At 47.8% G+C, this 18,720-nt stretch overlaps 1 protein-coding gene across 1 annotated transcript in view; it reads left to right on the top strand.

Annotated features, from left to right (window-relative positions):
• The window catches only part of LOC119381061 (lysosomal alpha-glucosidase), a 32,411-nt gene extending 14,055 nt beyond the window's left edge, over window positions 1-18,356 (top strand). The window contains exons 11-19 of the mRNA XM_049412142.1: window positions 2,104-2,237; window positions 6,731-6,882; window positions 9,619-9,767; window positions 11,064-11,148; window positions 13,024-13,211; window positions 14,776-14,864; window positions 16,642-16,700; window positions 16,770-16,916; window positions 18,126-18,356. Coding sequence (XP_049268099.1) covers window positions 2,104-2,237; window positions 6,731-6,882; window positions 9,619-9,767; window positions 11,064-11,148; window positions 13,024-13,211; window positions 14,776-14,864; window positions 16,642-16,700; window positions 16,770-16,916; window positions 18,126-18,188 — 1,066 coding nt within the window. The 3' untranslated portion in view covers window positions 18,189-18,356. The remainder of the gene's footprint in view (window positions 1-2,103; window positions 2,238-6,730; window positions 6,883-9,618; window positions 9,768-11,063; window positions 11,149-13,023; window positions 13,212-14,775; window positions 14,865-16,641; window positions 16,701-16,769; window positions 16,917-18,125) is intronic.
• Window positions 18,357-18,720: the final 364 nt, after the last annotated feature.

Genomic DNA, 18,720 nt, shown 5'->3' on the forward strand with positions numbered 1-18,720 from the left:
AGTTGCCACTCCAAAATTGGAATGACTCTGGAACCATTCCATATTTTCGTGACCCCGGAATGGAATGGGGACAACGCTTGGAGGAATGGCATAGGAATGGAACTAAGCGCTTTTTGCACGGAATATTGGAATGGGAATGGAATTACGTCTTTTTTCCGAAAAATAGAGCACGTTTTCGTCTACGTGCTGTTTTTCAAACTTCAAACATTAGTAAGTAAGAGCCTCTAATTTAACAATAAAACAGTATTTTTAAAATGGCTTGGCTGATTACAAGCACGGTACATTTATAAGCGACGCGCCTACTACAAACTGAGGCATAAGTTAATGTACAAACAAATGCCCAATCTCCCAGCAGATACTGAAGGGAGAAACAAATTATCGCTGCGCGTTGGTTCCCATTGATACCCCCACACGAAAGCGGCGAATACTCTATGCACAGCCTGATCTTTATCTCACGAGCAGTTAAGTACCTGACACACGTAAATAACATTTGCGACAAGGAAGACATTGCATACCCGCGCACAGGCGAGCACAGAAAGTTCTCCTCACCCCATCCATGCTTGCGAGGCGCGCTTCACAAACGTGAGTGCTGAAGAGCAGTGCGAGCCAGTGTTCCGTATTCGATACAAAGGCACAGCCCGAGCGGTGCACTATTCCAACTAATACCAGTAGATCCTAGAGGGTTTTGTTCCCCATTGAACAAATCTTAGTTTTCTCCATATTCACGACCGCTCCGGACGCGTGGCGAAACTGCTTAGTCTTCTTTAATACTACTTTTGTCAACATAAAAATACGCTATGTCGTCATTTTAGCCTTAACACATTTAAGCTTAAACAATATTAAAACATCACCATTCGTTCACACATGCTGACCATGCAAATACTATAGGTAGCGGGAGAACTGCCCCTATGGGAATTAGTAGGGTGGTTGTACTGCACGAGATATGTCACCAAGCTACTGTCCCTCGGCCTTGGTATCGTGTTTTGCGTATTTTTGCAGTTAATGCATTTGATGACATCAGCTTCATGGGGCGTTCATTCTTAACTCGATAAAACTATCAAGATGCATTTCTTACGTTGAAGAATTACAGAAATGGAATTGAACTGCCCGGCCATTCCCGGAGTGGGAATGGGCTAAGTTTTTTCATTCCGAGGAAATGAAAAGGATAGAATTGCGGCAAGTTCTAATTCCCCAGAAGGGAACTGGAATGGAATGGAGGCGCCCATTCCGCCACACTGGTCGTTACCGAAATTTCGTTACAACAGACTAGCACATCATCTCGTTAAGATGATTTACTCAGGCAAGTTACATGCGTAAGCATTTCTATGCCGACTCAGCGAGACAACCGTGTTTGCCTACGTGCATCCCTCTGTCACGTAATACAAATATCTATAAAGAAGACAGTGTACAACAGAAAATAAATTGAGTTTCCTACGATGAAACTACGGTTACGCGCCACTTATACAGCTCCAAAGGAGGTGTTTCCTCGGGTATCAAGCTTGGGCTTCGAATAGCGTGTGGAAAATTTTTACGTAAACTTTTTAGTTGTATGGCTTTTCCGTTTATGGATCTTGTTCAAAGTGTATTATGCTCTTTCTTTCAGAGATTGTCATAAATAACTGCCCTCATATGCCACAGTGCATGATTTCCTTCGAACATTTCCATGCCTTCATTCTTTATAAATGTTTGCAAGTGCTTGTAGTGGGAATGCGCCTGAATGAACCGCCGTCTGTTATGAAGCACCGGAAAACGGAACATTTCATCTTCACCTGATGTGTATACCGAGCCAAAAGAGGTGGTTGTGTGGTAGTAGGAAAGCATTTGTCGGTCCCCATTTACAGGGTATTTTGTGGTGGTCTGCCAGGATCCTCTCGGACGCTCTAGAATGGGTTTAGCGGAGGCACGCGGATTCTGCTTGTCAGTAATTTTTGCTTCGTAGTTTAGACCTGCCATGCTGGCTAAGCCCAAACTATTAAGAAATGCGCTAAATGTCCATCTGAGAGACCTACGTCAAATGTATAAGGGATTTCATTGATACGGCCTCAATACTGGTACATATGCCGCAGATTGGGCATGTTTTTTTTTTCTTCTTCTTATCTTCAGGGCCCTCGTTCAGATCCGCCAGAAAAGACCTTTCATCATCTCTCGGGCGACATCGCCCGGACAATCTGTGTGGTCAGGCCACTGGTCCGGGGATATCAGCTCTTCGTGGGAGGATATGAAACTCAGTATTCCTAGTGAGTATTGAATGTTCAAATTGATACATAGAATATGTTGAATGAGACATCAAGTCGACGAAAACCTGTCAACAGTGCCTCGGCCAAGCGACGTGTGCAACAAGACACGCGCAAGAAGTCCTAAAAAAGCTATACTTTACGCTATCAGACTTGAGAGTTGCTGCCTCGCTTAACTAAGGATTGAGGATGCATAGGGTAGAAGTGTGCACGGGCTCCGGGTAGCCCGAAAGCCCGAGCCCGACCCGGCGTGCGGGCCGGGCTCGGGCGGGGCGACGTATTTTCACCTCGGGCCCGGACCGGGCTCGGGCTACTTGGAGTTTTATCGGGCCGGGCTCGGGCACGGCGCAAAGCCCAACTCAAGCCCGAAATATAGAGAATAAGCGGGAATTGTTTTCCAGCACGCATACAGCGCCTTTTCCGCGACCGCCCTTTACCGCTTTTCCTCTCCATTCTACTTTAAACAAAAGGGGAGCAGGTAAAGCACTGCCTCTGTTGCACTCCGACAAACAGAGAAGTAACACCACCTGAGCGGCGCCATGCGACTGTTCGCGTTCGATTTAAGGCCAAATCCCATATGAGTGAAAATGCACGTGAGAGCGACCCGACGTAGATCGCCTTCGTGAAAGCTGACGCTTGCATGGGCATACACGTGACGGCTTTGGCGAGCGAACACCAGTGTTGCTGACATGAGGCCGTCTACTTGTAATTTGTAATCTGTGTAATAGAGACTGTTCGCCGTGTGTCGTTTGATCATATTTGATATGCTCAATAAAATGCCAAATTACCGGAAAACGATGTTTTGTTTTCGCAGCGAACCTTCAAAAAGCCGGGCCGGGCCGGGCCGAGCAGGGCCCGGTATCGTGTTTTCGTACGTCGGGCCGGGCCAGGCGGGCTCGCAGCCCTTTGCCGTTGGGCTTCAGCGGGCCCGGGCCGGGCTCGGGCTCGGAAATACGGCCCGTGCACAGCTCTAGCCCAGGGTACCCAAATCAACGTCAGTTCTTCCAGAAGCACGAGACTTGTTCTTAAGCAGTGTCTTCCGCGGCAAGCGAAAATAGTGACATGCTTTACAAACGCTGAAGCATGGTCATTGAAAAATTAATACCCAAAAGAGCTAACCAAATGGCAGTTGTAATTGTTTTAACAATCGTGAACTAACTGGCGCAGCAGCACGTATAACTCAGTATTGTACGAGTCATTGAAACCTGTTTTATCCTCAATATGAAGTTGGAGGCAGAAGCACAATAACAAACAATCACGCGATCATCGGGCCAATTCCTAGCGATTTCCAAGAACGTGATAAAAGAAGCGAAGTAAGACTCAGATGGACAACAAAACACTGTATTTGCAGGGACAAAGAGGTGTGCCCCCTGCTGCAGCCTAAACAAGCCAAGACACATAAGACGCCTGTTGAGTGCGTGTTTATGAATGGCGAACAGATAAAAAAAATCACAGTTCTGCCGCAAGGGCGAAGCAACGAATGCAATAGCAACAAATTGGAATGTTTACGAAGTAAGGCTAGCAGCTAACTCTTTTGAATCCAGTCTCGCGCAACTCGACAAAACACTGGTTTAAGGCAGAGATTGGCATCCCGGTCAACCCCCTTGCCCCCTCTCGTAGTCACTTCTTATCTGAAGGCCGACATGGCAGTTTTGACCTCAAGTGGGCTTTTTCTTGTAACCTGTATGTTTGTAAATTGCAACCTTGTGACATGCGTGCTAAAAATAAACATTGCTTCTATTCCAGTTTTGTACATTATTTACAATAATGTACAAAACTGGAATAGAAGCAATGTTTATTTTTAGCACGCATTCGGCGAATTCCTCACCCCCCCCCCCCCCCCGCCTCTTCGAGCTTTGCCGTCCGGCTCCCACAGTGTCGACTTCATGCAATTCGGCCCTCCGCCTCAAAAGGTTGCCGACCCCTCGTTTAAAGGAATACGGCCGCTCCAGGGACCGAAGCGGTTTTCGTGCTGTCAGTCCTCTAAACTCGAAGCGTTGAGAGCACAGCAAGTTTAGGAGCCGTCTCCTGTCGTCTGTCAAGATAGTGCGTGCGCCAGCCCTCGCGACCGCGCCCTTATGAGCAAAGTTAGCAGTTGCTGCTCGAGCGACGCAGTCCCCTCCGCCTCACCAACGCTCATTCGCCTGGTAAAGACGGCCGGGGCGTTTGCTCTTTGTTTGAGGGGCTATAATGACAGCAATCCTCGCACGCGGGGCGATGTTAACGCATATACACTTCGTGCGAAGGAGATGAACGGCCTGTTCTATCTCTGATTCAGCCGCGTTCGTCCCCAGCGCTTGCATGCTTTTGCTCACGCGTAGAACATTCGATGGACGGGTTGATGTTGTCGATTTTGACTTCATACGGAGCATGACGGCGATGGCAAAAACCCGCCGAGAGTGTCCATATAACTGCTATCGCAATGAAACGCAGCCACCGCTGTGGCTCAGTGGTTGCGTTTCTCGTCTGCTGACCCCAAAGGCGTGGTTTCGATCCTGTATATTTGAACGTCACATTTCGATGGAGACGAAATCCTAGAGGCCCGTGCAATGTGCGATCTCAGTGCACGTTAAAGAACCCCAGGAAGTCGAAATTATCCGGAGCCCTTGCACTGCGGCGTGCCTCATAATCATACCGTGGTCTTGGCGCGTAAAAACCCACAAATTAATTAGTACAGAGAGACCATCGTATAAAACGTCAGTACCACCGAACAAGTCACCGTGTATGCGTATCAGAGGTGCAGACTATCAGAGTGTGATACGGGACAAAGGATCCTTCATCTTTCGGCGTTCGCAAAATTGGCGATACGATTTTACCAGACTAAATTCACTCTGATTCTTGAGTAAATTTTTTTTAATGCTCTAAATACGACAGTAGTATGTGTCTTTTCACGGCGGAGCTATTTAAGCTTTTGATACCGCCGCGTGGAGCGAACAAAGAGGAGGAAGCCACGAAACGTCCTCGCTTCCACGAGCGCAAGGCGGAGCGTAAGGCGCAAGGCACCTGTGCCCTTCGCTCCCCTGACGCCTCTCTTCGTCCTCTTCTTCTGCTTCGCTCCCAGAACACGTGCGCCCATTTGGCGTGGGATGCAATAACTCTGATGGGCGAGAGAACACGAGTACAGAGAAAGATATACAAAAGGAAGAGAAAGGGAAATATAGGGAAAGCAAGGCAAGAAAGAATGTTCCCGCCAGAATCTTGTAATACTAGCCACGTGACATTATTCTGGCGGGAACATGTCACGTGACTAATGTTACGTGATTTTACATCACGTGATCTAAAATCACGTAAAATTAGTCACGTGGCATGTCACCGCCAAAGTTACGTAATACTGGTCACATGACGTAAAGTCACGTAACACGTCACGTGACAGAAGGCTATCATCATCATGAACCGGCACGCCCTCACTTCGTCCTCTTTACAGTGAACTAGAAGGGAGCTAGAGGGCTCACTGGCGTCGAAAACGTGACGCCGCCGATGTCTCCTCGCTAGCAAGCGTTGGTCACAGGCGCTATATTGATATCGACTAACACTTCATATGCACTCGACTTCGTGGCACCTGGTGAGCAGCAGTGTAAGCATCATTCGTTCCTACCCGTCGCGCCTCCCCTCTTACAGCACTGGTGCGCACCAGGTTTCGTAACCGTCGAGTGCACCTGAAGTCGAGGTCGAGGTCAATATAGCGTCTGTGACCAACGCTTGCTCGTGAGGAAGAAAGAAATAGAAAATTTGCAAAGCTTCGCAAAACAGCAACGGCCAGCTGGGGCTGCCTAGGTGCCCATCAGCTCTGTTGTCTTTTTAGCATTGCGCCTCCAGTTAAAGCAACGCAATTTTTTAATGTATTTAAGGAGGCGTTGGTGCCCATATGTGGCGCCGCCTGTACCTCTATTGCATAACAGTTGTCTTCTTGGAAGAGTGGACAGTCACAGAACTATAGACGATCTTACGTAAGCTTGGGATGTTAAACGAATGTTCTCTTAATTTTCCTTCTCGTGACGTAAATTGATAAGGTCAGGAAACGGAGTGCACCAAGCCCAACCGTTTTCATGCGTATGCGTCTACCGTATCGCTGTTCTTTTTGTTGGTAAAGATACAGAGCGGTAAGATTAACAGCCCAATATGGCGGGATCGAAACTCACCCGTAAAATAGTCTAGATACAAATAGGCACATGGACGAACACTCACGCACTTGGTCCCAGTACTTCACAGCGTCCGGCAGACGCCGACTTGCCGCTAATTAAAGACAGACTCGTAAATTGGTCGTGGGAGGCGCGACTCTCCGAATTGGACTTGGGAAGCCAATTGATGACCCTTTGATCAGGCCCGGCGAGCCGCAGTATGGGGCCCTGTACAAGGGGCTCTCCCCACAGTAACCGGGAGCGGGAGTTTACTAAAGTTGTTGCTCTCTCTCAATACAAACGAATCTTCTTTTCGTCGTTCCCGACTCGTTCCCATAAAGAAAAATTAGCGACTACACTCGTAATTTTTTTTTTCAGATATCCTTAGCTTCGGCATGTACGGAATGCCACTGATGGGGGCAGACATATGTGGCTTCAACGGGAACACAACTGTCGAGCTGTGCGCACGCTGGCACGCACTTGGAGCCTTTTATCCATTTTCCAGGAACCACAACACCGATGACGGCATTGTAAGTTTTGTCAATTACAATGTTAGACGTTTCATAAGTTTGGTCAATATATCGCATATTATTTACAGACATCACACTACAGAAACTTATCTGTTCCCTTCTGTGGTCTCTGCAGGAAGTTTTTTGCGCCATGCGCACGCAGTTTTCTTTCTAACTCCGGGAAACACAGGCATGTTTGCATTACCGAACTTATTTGTAGTATTGCATCATTGCTTCTTTCATTTTTGTCTCTTTCCTCCTTTGTCGCCCTTGTTTGTTTCTTTTTCATTAGTATTGCATTCTTACATATACTTTCTTGGACTGTGCGAGGTGGAGAAAAGTGAGAGATAGAAAAATGCTCTCACTTACTGTGACACCTATGAGCTCACTTGTAAAGAACCGCCGATAGAATATATATATATATATATATATATAGTGGAGGCACCACTGCTGGAAGCACCTGTGCCTCCGTTCAAGAACGGCGTCTAGGCCTCCTCGATGGCCCAAGGGCAGGCAGTAGACGGACACGGTCTGCCGTTGCCCGGATGCTGCTCACGCTTGCCGTTGTGACAACGTATTGCTTAGTACTCCATTGACACCTCAGCTGCTTAGAGGTGCTGTCCAAGCGCCCTCGGACAAGGATCCCGCCTCAGTGAGTTCTTTGACCATCTCCTACTCCTCAGGCGTGACCACTGGCTCCGCGTACGGAACGCACGAAAGCGCCGCCGAGCTTTCCCGTACCATCGCGCGACTCCGCGTCACTGTGAACGCCTTGCTCTGTGCTGTTTCCTGCCGCCTTGCCAGCACTTTACCCGATCAATGCCGCGTTGGCCGCAGCCGCCTCGCAAGACCACGAAGAGAGCTCACCCGATGGCCGCAGAGAGCTCCGGTACGCCCTCACGGAGCTTTCATACCAACTCGGCTGCTTGGCGTCGTCATTCTCCGAAGTTTCGCCAGCCGTATCACTATCAGCCGGTGCCTGCGAACTACCGGAGTTCCGCGGCTTCCAGTACTACGCCGACAATTGGGTGGCGACCGTCAACACTCTCGGAGCTCGCGAAGCCTGGTCAGACCAGGAGAAATGGTGGGTGGCCATAGACCGCCTTCGCGGTGCTGCCAAGGCGTGGCATAAGTACGAAGGCGTGAAGCAACGTTTCTGAATGGAATAGAATGGCAGGCTCATTGCTGTTTTCGGTCGGGTTCCGCATTGCCACGATCGCCGTTCCGCGACAGACGGGACTCGAGATGTTAACCAATTCGGCGGATCAGCTCTGCCCTGCATCACCCAGCCATCACTCGGCGACCTAGCTCGTGAGGGGCACTGCCCCGATGGCCCATCTGTGCCCTGCACTCCATCCACAGAGAGCTTCGGAGGTACAGCTTTGTCCTGCACCAACCAGCCCTCTTTCAGAGATCGAGCTTCTGAGGGACACCAAATCAATTTTCCATATGTGGCCTGCAGCCCCTGAACAGATGGCCATGCAGCAGACACTAGCCGCGAGCAGGGTTCCCCGCTCAGGATCTCGAATTCCGCGACGTTCCTAGAGACCACGACCACATTTGCGCAGGTGCCAGCACCTCTCGTGTATGGCCTGCCTTTCGCGAATGTACCGGAAGAGCCCATAGCACACATGGCTGTGCTCGCAGACCCACTAGAGCCGCTTCTGCTACTTCAAGAGCATTCGTTGACCGAATGCGTACCCGATCACCTCACGATGAGCAACAAGGTTCTCCGGGACAAGCGCAAGAAAATTGCCCTGTCGCTAATCGCAGAGCCCGTTGGCGTACCATCTTCTATCCCGAAGAAGCGTCAACTTCCTTCGGGCGTGCTGCGTCCATCGCTTACTCCGCGACACAGCCGAAGCTCGCCGCCAGATGTATGTTTGGAAGCTGTCCACAAAACGTCCCTGCGTAACCGAGACCGACCACCGCGATGCAGCCAGTCTCGTCCTCCAGATACTCTTCTGGTGGACCCCCGAACCAAATCGCAGCGTGGCCGGGACAGACCACCGAAATATAGTCAGTGCCGCCCACCAGAGGCGTCATCGGCAAAACACCAAGCCAAGCCCAAGCGTTGTAGCGACCGACCACAGCGACACAGCCAGCATCGGCCACCAGAGACATTGTCGGCGGCTTCGCTCATTCGCAGTCATGGCCGAGTGTGATGACGAGGGGAGGCAGCGTAGCTTGGTCCCTCGTGTTCGACCAGCACGAGGAAGAGAAAGACGAGGTCAGAATAAGAACAGGCGGCCCGCAGCAAGGGTGCTGTCTCTGCCTCTCTCCTTTACAATATATATATATGGGTGTGTGTGTGTGTGTGTGTGGAGAGAGAGGGGGGGTCAGGAGGCGCACCACGCGCGAAACCAAACTTCCCGGACTTATGAACAACGCGAGGAGTTTATTGCATTTGTTTGGACATAAAATACACATACAGCCGTCCAGTGCCTATTTGCATCCTAAACTGTGACATTCAAAGAAAGCTTCCCTTAATGTTTATTCCAACGGACACATTAAATCGTGCCATCTTTTTAAAGGAATACGCAAATTTTAGCGCTTCACATTAGGTCTAACGAATCAACTGGACGCGTGCATTTCACCATCGAAAACGCACTTTCACAATCGTGAACTGACGCTGAAATTTTCCTATTTGATCGCCTCTACGAAAACGTTGCGGAAGGACTCTGTGTTGTAACCTCGATGTTTTCACCGGTGCGTATTTTGCAGTGCCGAATATGAGCGAAATTTCTTTCTCCGCAGGACCAAGACCCTTTCAGTCTCGGCAAAACCGTGATACGAAGCGCATTTGCGAACTTGGCTATCCGTTACATGTTGATTCCTTACTTGTACACGCTGTTCTACAGGAGCCACGTCTACGGGGAGACGGTCGCCCGGCCTCTATTCTTTGAGTGAGTGTCTTTGTCATGTTTCTCTCTTGCGTAAGTTTTTCCGCGAGATTCTTGCAGCAGTAAGGACGCTGATTAGACAGTTTCATTTAAATAACCAAACCATTCGACTCAATGTCATGAGCGTAGGCGCGCGCAGGATTCTGCATAAGCCAAGTTTCATCTCAGCGCAAAGATCCCCCCAAAAAACAACCTTCACAGTTCATGGATGCAAAAGTAAAATGAAGCACTCACGTGCTTCTCACAATGGTCCCCGGCTTTCTGCGAGTAAAGGTGGGAAGTAAACAGTTCAAGGAATGCGACATCCTCGCCCGCTATTACCTACATGGCCTGCACTTTAAGCCTGCACTTTGACCAGGTCCGTCTGAGTAAAGGGCACCTCCTCAGATGATTAGTGCCCCCCCCCCTGCCCATGCCTATCGTACAAAATCCTATATTGCATCAGTCCTAATCGTTACAAGAGTCGCACGTATTTTCCTTCTTTCGCAATTTGAATGCACTTTGTCCAGGGCGTCAGCTCTTGGCGAATGCAAGAGCCAAGAGTTGGCCTTGGCTGTCAGCTAGAATTGAAAGGTACTCTAAATATACAAATACTTTGCGCGAAACTACAATAAAATTATTGGCAAGTGCGAGAAAAAGACCCGCCCAGAACGCGGCACAAGTTCCGGGAAAGATGGAAGCTTGAAGCGATGAAAAATACTTGAACACAAGGTGTCGCTGGAGCCAACGTTTTGACAAGTGACCTTGTCTTCTTCAAGGCAGCCACAGGGATTTTAAAGAACACTGTCAGTTAATACGTTGCGCGTATATTACACGAGAAATACAGATTATCAAGCGTCATTAACACACCTCTAAACCTCCTAACGCGACGTCATTCTAGGGCAGTCAGAAAAATAGCACTCTAGGCGAAAACGTACGCGAAGCTGTTTTTTGCGCCAATTTAAACACGAGCATAGATATATATGTAGAGGACGGAGAACTTAAACCTAACCTTCACTTTTTCAAGCACTCTACATTGCCAGTTGCACAGAATTTCTTCCTTTCGATGCACAACACCACATTCGTGTCATTATTTCCATTTCGTAAATGAAATAGGCTTCGAATAATCGTGGCTCATCAAGATTGGTATGCTTGATGCCGCAATTCCTCTACACTGGTATACATTGGTATTCACCAAAGCAATGCATGCCCTGAAACATGCTATCTTGCAAAGAGCAGATGTGGATTTCGTTTATGTTGTTGGCCGAGGTTTGAGGCAGAAGCGTTGTTCACACGCATTCACCATTCCTTTCCCTGCAGATTCCCGGATGACCGCAACACTTACGACATTGACGAGCAGTTCATGTGGGGATCAGCGTTTCTGTTCAATCCGGCGCTGTACCAGGTAGGCCGGCTTCATATATCGCTTTCTTTTATAGATGGCTTGCATTGACGTCACTGAAACCACCATGTTTGAGCACCAGCATGTGGAGACGCGACGTTTGCGATGTCACAATAATGCTATCAAAAAAATTACATGCAGGTTATTTCGTCATGCGTGCACAGAGACGCTCCTGCCACGTTGTTTTCACAATGACGCAATTTGTTTGTCATCGAAACCACCACTGACGAGTAAAACTACATTCAGAAGCTGCGTCCATGACGTCACGTGCAAGCTATTTATACCGGTCGTTTCTTATTCGTTTCTTTGTTAAACACGAAAAAAGAGCAAAAAAAAACTCGTTCGCTTGTCTGCGAGAATTAGCGCTGCAGTGGCTGCCGCATAGTTTTAATCTGTACAGTGAAGGAAAATGCGGATGCTGCGGTTTTATTGGGTACAGCGCGAAAGAAAGACAAGCACTGCACAGCAAACGCAAAGCGGCCCATTTGGGTATTCGGGAAGACTTCCCATTTTTCCTGACCATATTCTGCTGCGACGCGCCTTTTTTCAGAAATCGTCACCTGAGCTTCCGCTGTGACGTTACACAGCCGACGAATTTCATGCGCGCCCGGTGCTCTCAGTTTCAGTATATCGCCTAGATCGGGACCTTGAATTTCGATTATTATGTCAAATTAGGTGCATTTTCTGCGATTTTTAAAAAAATTGTCATGTCATATATTGTAACGTCCTACGACATTTCCATATAAACAACGGCCCTCAAGTGAAGAATTAAAAAGTTAATTAACGAGTTTTTGCTAAATACTCATTTGAATGTAACTTTAGGTCTGTCAATGTTTTTCCGCTTCGTCGTAGAATTCGTTTGCGAAGACGACAGGGGCCTGACTGTCCATATAATTGCTATCGCAATAAAAATACACTGTACAAGAGTATCTCAGTACGAAATAAGTCATAGAAGTCGACGGCTATAAACACCGCCCACTGCCGGCGACCGGTATTTTGCCATGACGTGTGTGACGTCATGTGCTGCATGCAGCGGAGCTATCGTCTTCTACCAAAGTTTCAGCCGCCGCAAATCAGTCAATGCCAAGCTGAAGAAAGCTGAAAATGACTCGATTGGCCGCGCATCTGGCCAGAGAACAAAGTGGTTCGCCAGAATGAAGAAGCTTGCACAGCAAGCAGCTTGTTACGTCACGGCTCACGAGTGCGCCAGAGTTGCCCGACTCTCAGGCCGCTCGCGGCTTTATAATTTTGTTCAATTATAAATTACGTGCTCGACCAAATGAACACAGAAAAAATAAGCGCTAAAAATTGACAAGCACAAAAAGGAGAACAGACAAAGGACTGGCGCTTTATGAACCATGCCATACTTCATGAAGCGCCAGTCCTTTGTTTCTTTTCCTTTTTTGTGCTCGTCAATTTTAGCGCTTATTCTCTCAGTGTACATGAATAGCCAACTAGCCCAACAGCCTGCTCGACCAAATGCGCTAAAATTTTTGCGAACTTGTACAATTGTGAAGGCACAAGGAATTATTAACCCATATAACACGGATCATCATCGAAAATTGGGCGTTATGGCCCCTTTAATGAAAAATTTAGAAGAATGAAATGGTTGAAATGCTCATCCTACAATCTGACAAATCTTCCCCGTAAAGTCACGTGCTAAGTATAAACAGGCGTACTTCTTTGTGTGAGTGCGCATTAGAACATGGTTCCAAACGTTATCCTGGAACCAGACGGAACGCGTGGCTTAGCGGGTTTCTCGATCGCGCCTCCCACGAAGGACTTCCGGAGCCTCTGCTTTTGGCAGTTACATTGGTAGAAGTGTGCGTGCTGCTTGTTTGCGCGACTCGTTACCCGAATTTAATGCCTTCTACGCAGGGACAAACAAAGGTGAAGGCCTACGTACCCGCTGGGCTTTGGTACGATTTTTACACCATGAAACCCATGGAAGTCGAGCATGGCACTCGCATGTCTTTCCCCGCTGATCTGAGCGACCCAATGAGCATCCTCATTCGCGGCGGCCACATTTTCCCCGCTGCGACGAGCACAGTGACCACAGCAGATCAGTAAGAACATTCCATACACCCATCTAATTGCTTTAATAAATGCGAAGCATTTCTCAGCGAACCTTGGAGTGTTTCTATATACGTATCTATCTACCTATCTAGCCGCCTACGCCTGGGTGCTCTCATGATCGCCTCCTTAATTTGGTGTAGACCAAATTGGCATAGGAGGGTAAGAGGATTTGACGAATATGACTGTCTGGTCATGACATGAATAACATGAAAATCCCGTCGCGTACGTCGTCAAACCATTTCCTCTAGACACGTGTGGCACATAGCCGTTTACCACGGGCCACGGTTTACGGGTATGCGACACAGGTGAGTGACAGTTTGTATTTACCCAGGAACGGCGAGGACAGACATTGATAACTTAAATGCGAGAGCGTTAAGAAAAACAGACAGTGGCAGCGTTCACCCGACGAATGCAAATAATAGAAATTAGGATGCCAGCAGGAATCGAATCCAAGCATTCTGCGTGGCACTCAGGTATTCTACCACAGAGCCACGCTAGGTCTATAAACTTGTTTGGAAAAACAGCCTATGCAAGCGTAATGCCGGTGGAACGTCAATCGTGGTTGTGGTGCTGGCTATCTAATTTTACAAGAAAGCAATAAACACTACATACGTACTCCTACGATACAGGCGTCAAATCAGATTAACGTCGGTGGTTCCAGTGTTGGCTCCGCTTTTGTAGCAGTCTAATAAACATTGCATTTGTATTCCTATGAATCAGCAAGCTATATGGAAGCATTGCTCGACCCCGGAGGAATACATTAGCTAAAGTTATGTATGATATTCACATGACTGCACCATAAAGTGCACTTAGTTTCGATAATACTGACGTATGTCAGTATTATCGAAACTAAGTGCACTTTATGTGCACGTTAGCGTGAGGGCTGACGTTACGTCGCACCATAAATTACCCTTTAAACGCCAGTGTTGTCGACGTGCCTGGTAAGCCCACAATGTGCACACAGCTACTACACTTGCAAAAACACGTCAATCCACCTCGTAACGCTTGGCTCAAAGCCATAAAATGCAGCACAGAAGTACTCCGACTGCTTCGCATGAAACCGATTCCCACAACGTGTGGGATCTGCCGAATTTTTTAATTTAATTTTGGGTTAGGGCCCTTGTGTGCGCCACTCAAGGAGGTTAACCTTCTTGGCGCCACCGGGATGAAGCTTATACCGAACGTTCCGGGCGCATGCGTAGCCTGAAACCTTTTTTCGGGGGGAGGGGGTCAACCATACTTTATGTATTTTCGTGCGACTGTTGTGTCCGTGTATATATACTCATGCAAAACTGAGAAATTTCGGGAGGGGGGGGGGGCTCTAACCCTCCAACACCCCTCTTTTCCTGGTTACACCAGTGGTTCCGGGTAGCTTTGCCTTACGCACCAATTGCTGGCAATCTGTGGCACATTTTTATTTGATTATACTCGCTATACAGCCCGAATTACACTGCAGTCTTACTTAAACTGTATGGGGCATCTTAAGAAAGATTCTATCTTTGAGAGTGGCTTTTTACAGAATGATGTTGGTTGTTTTGTGTTTTTTTTTTTCAGGCGGCAGAAGCCTTTGCTTCTGTGTGTCATGCTTGACAAGGATGGTACTGCAAAAGGAGAGCTATTTTGGGATGACGGAGACTCCCCAGGTGAATGCGCGTGACCTCTTAGCAAGATATTTTCTTAGCGTGATCGATGTACACGCGTGTATCATCATAGCCAAAATATACTTCAATAGCCGAAGAGTACCAAACATCTAACCAAAATATTGAATTCGGTTACGTTAACCTCATCATGGCCTCGCATATTGTTGGAGTAGACAGCACAAAGCAAGTACAGTCAGTGCTTAAGCTTGACCGGTAATGTGTGGTCGTGGGCATCGCAACCTTACTATTTTAGAGCGAGCCTTGTAGCATGTATACACAGCCGACAGAGGGCCGCCCATATGCACACAAAAGGATTACCTGAACGCATTTCCATAACATGTACAGATAAGATAATCATAGACCGCTGGGAGTGGTTCTTCCTGCAGGAACGTAAAAATAAATAAGGCGTTATACGTGCGTCCAGTGGTTCTGCTCGGACGTGCTACAATCGCCCACGTAGTACTACGCGCATGGAAACGAGCGGCTTCGGCTAGTCACGACCGTAAACGAAGAGCATATGTTTCGTTACCGTTTGTGATCTTGTTGTGGTGCATTAAAAGAATCAGTGTGCGCACAAAGTGGGGCAAGGGAAGGAGCGCCCCCTTTTCCTAGTCATCTGAAAGGGGACACCAGGTGAGCCGCATATATTCACTCTTGGCGTTTTTCGCTATAGTCGTTCGGAACAGAATTTCTTGCTTCGCGGCAACGGATCCGTATTTCAATGGTTGATATGGAGCGGGTTCACGCGATCCACGGGCTCTGCTATATAGACTATGCTTAGTACATTGTCCCATATACAAAAGTAGCATAGTTACCTTCCATGAAACTGTAAGACCTCATCGCCAATCAGTGTACGATATATTGAGAACACACTTACATAAACCATGTCGGTACAACGACTGAAGATGCGGTGGCCAACGATATTAGAAAAAAGTTAGAGATTACAGGATTGCGGAATCGATGCGGAAATTTTGTGGACACCGGGACACACTGGCACGGACGGGGGAAACGAAGCCGCTCATGCGGTCGCCGCGCAAGCGGGTGGGCTTGACTATTCATTGAGCACCCCACACCCCAGTTCGTCGCCAAACCTGGCGGACCTCAATCCCTACCTAGAAATGCTGCGCGCAGGCTCTCCTAGCAGAGCATTTATGCATTATATTCGCGTAAAATTGAAAACCGACAGTAAACGAAGGCTATTAGAAGCTACACCAGCACCTCTATTAAGCGACAAGGGCGGACTTACTCGCCAGCAAGAGATATTTCTGAATAAGGTTATGGCCAATGCAGCATACACACCACATGTACTTGACAAATGGATTAGGCCCAGACAAGCAATTGCAAACACTTCTCCCCGATGCCCACATTGTCAAGAATTATGCAGAGCAGATTTACACCACCTCATTTGGATTTGCTCAGCTTTCTCGCGAGGACAAACACGCATCCAACACTTGCCACGCGACGACATAAGCGCTTTAGGAAAGGTACTACAGTCGAATGATGAAGCACAAAAAGCACTTGCGAACTATGCTAGTATAAGTGGCCTGTTGTTAGTGGTGTAGAAGAGGTCGACGATCTCGCGCGAGAGCGACTCCATTGAACTTATACCGAAAACGGATTCGCACCAACTCATGTTAATTTATTGTGCATATGCTGTTTACCGAACAATCCCTTCCCCACCTATTCCCAAACTGCGGCCGAGCGCCTTCCTCTCCTGCGAAATAAAGGTTCAATTCATTCATTCATAACGGCATAATTTTTTTTCAAATGGATGTTTCAGATACGATTGAAAATGGAAAATACAACCTGTACAAGTTTTCTACCGACTGGGCCCAAAAGGTAAGTGCGCGTCGAGCTGCGATAGATGCAGAGGCAACCGTAGACAAAAAAAAATTCAAAATTTCACAGATTGTCATTTCCGTATCCCGCGGAGTGAGTGGCTTCAAAGAAAAGCCTGTGGTGGCAGCATTTTCTGTGAGCGGTGTCTTGCAAGCGCCAAACAACGTTACCATCGGAAGTCGACGCCTGCTCTTCCGCTACGTCAAAGAAAACAAGGTAAACTCTGTTGAGTTCTCACCTGGTGTCTCAGATATCGGGAAATCTGTCCATCAGTTTCGAAATTTTCTATCTAGGAAATTTCGAAATTGAGCCTGCCTCGAAGAGGATGCCGCTCTCTTACGTCATACGGTAAAGCCTTGAATCGAAGGGAGCGACAAAACTTCAATGAAGGCCCGTCGCGGAACCATCTTGTCGGAGAGAACGGCATCTTATCTGCACGGGCGGTCCGCCTGTCCTTCGCGTGTGACCTCTGGTGTTTATCTGTTTCGTGTTTCTTGGACGCAAGGCACTCTCTCGGGCCGTGTGCAAGACGAAACGTAGTTTACAACTTCTCCTTCACTGGGCGGCGCAAAATTCCACGAGCAGCAGTTGTCCGCTGCGGTGGTGTAGCGGTATACGGCGCTCGGCTGCTGACCCAAAGGTCGCGGGTTCGATCCCGGCCGCGGAGGTCGCATTCCGATGGAGGCGAAATGCTAGAGGCCCGTGTATTGCGCGATGTCAGTGCACGTTAAAGAACACCAGATGGTCGAACTTATGAGGCACGCCGTAATTTCCAGAGCCCTCCACTACGGCGCGCCTAAACCCCAGATATTGTTACGAGCAGCAATTGCTGCGGTTTTTCTTGCACAGTGCGAAATGTGAGATTGCCTCACGCCTTTGTATGTTTAAAAGAAACGGATGAGCACCAGGCACAACAGGTAAATGTTAAGTGATCCCCGCTTACTGATTCGCCGTTTTTCCCGACAAGGCACTGTCGCCTTCATTCAAATTTCGTCACGGGGCGTTTTGCCTACGCCTTTTTTATGTTTAAAAGAAACGGATGAGCACCAGGCACAACAGGTGAATGTTAAGTGACCCCCGTTTACTGATTCGCCGTTTTTCCCGACAAGACACTGTCCCCTTCAAATTTCGTCACGGGGCGTTTCCGTCTGACGAAACAGAGCGGATGCCTTTTATACGCCCCTGCAGGGCTCTGTTTCGACACTGCTTGTGTGAGATGTTTCCTGGAACGACCGCGTCACGTCCCAGATGTCCATTCCATTTATTTTAGCCAATTAAAAATTGAAAACGGGTCAGAATCTATGTATGAGGCACTTTGAAGCTCTGGGAGATTCCACATCGTTGTGGGTCCAACTATAGGCTTTCGGCTTCTTAGAAAGTTTTCGAAGCATTCCCCGTACTTTACTTTTTTTTTTCTTGTTTCAGCTACTCATCGTGCATGACGTGGACCAGCGCTTGGACCAAGACTTCGAGATAAACTGGTCATAATCACATCTCACTTCGTGGGCTGCAATTTCGGGCCACGTTGAACGGAAGTGTCAAGCGTTGTGCAATATATACGTGCCATAAAATTACACAGCTGGTTTAGCAGAATTAGACACCATAGCAGCTTTACATGAACTCAAGCCGCTTAGAGATATGAAAGAACGGGGAGAGAATTGCCCGGTTTATGTCGTTATTATTACCGCCTGCAATATAAGGAAGAAACAATATGCGTACTGCTTGTTGGTAATTAGGCAAGCGCTGTCATCAGACGGCGAGAGGCATCGCATTCCTTATCATCTCGTCTGTAAAAAAATGGCTATGAAGGGGATGCTAAATATTTCTTTTGAAACGCAAAAATAAAATAATGGAAGAACAATTTATTGCAGCTACTGTTCTTGAAATTCTCCAAGTAGTTCGTTTCTCTGCAATACAAAAACGTATTACGTGAATGTACGAATCGCCCTTAACGTAATAAACTTCGTTATTTCTCAAAAAACTGAAAGCATGTCATCACGTGACTATAATAAACAAGACG

The sequence above is a fragment of the Rhipicephalus sanguineus genome, chromosome 2, assembly GCF_013339695.2.
Source record: "Rhipicephalus sanguineus isolate Rsan-2018 chromosome 2, BIME_Rsan_1.4, whole genome shotgun sequence".
Lineage (NCBI taxonomy): Eukaryota > Metazoa > Arthropoda > Arachnida > Ixodida > Ixodidae > Rhipicephalus > Rhipicephalus sanguineus.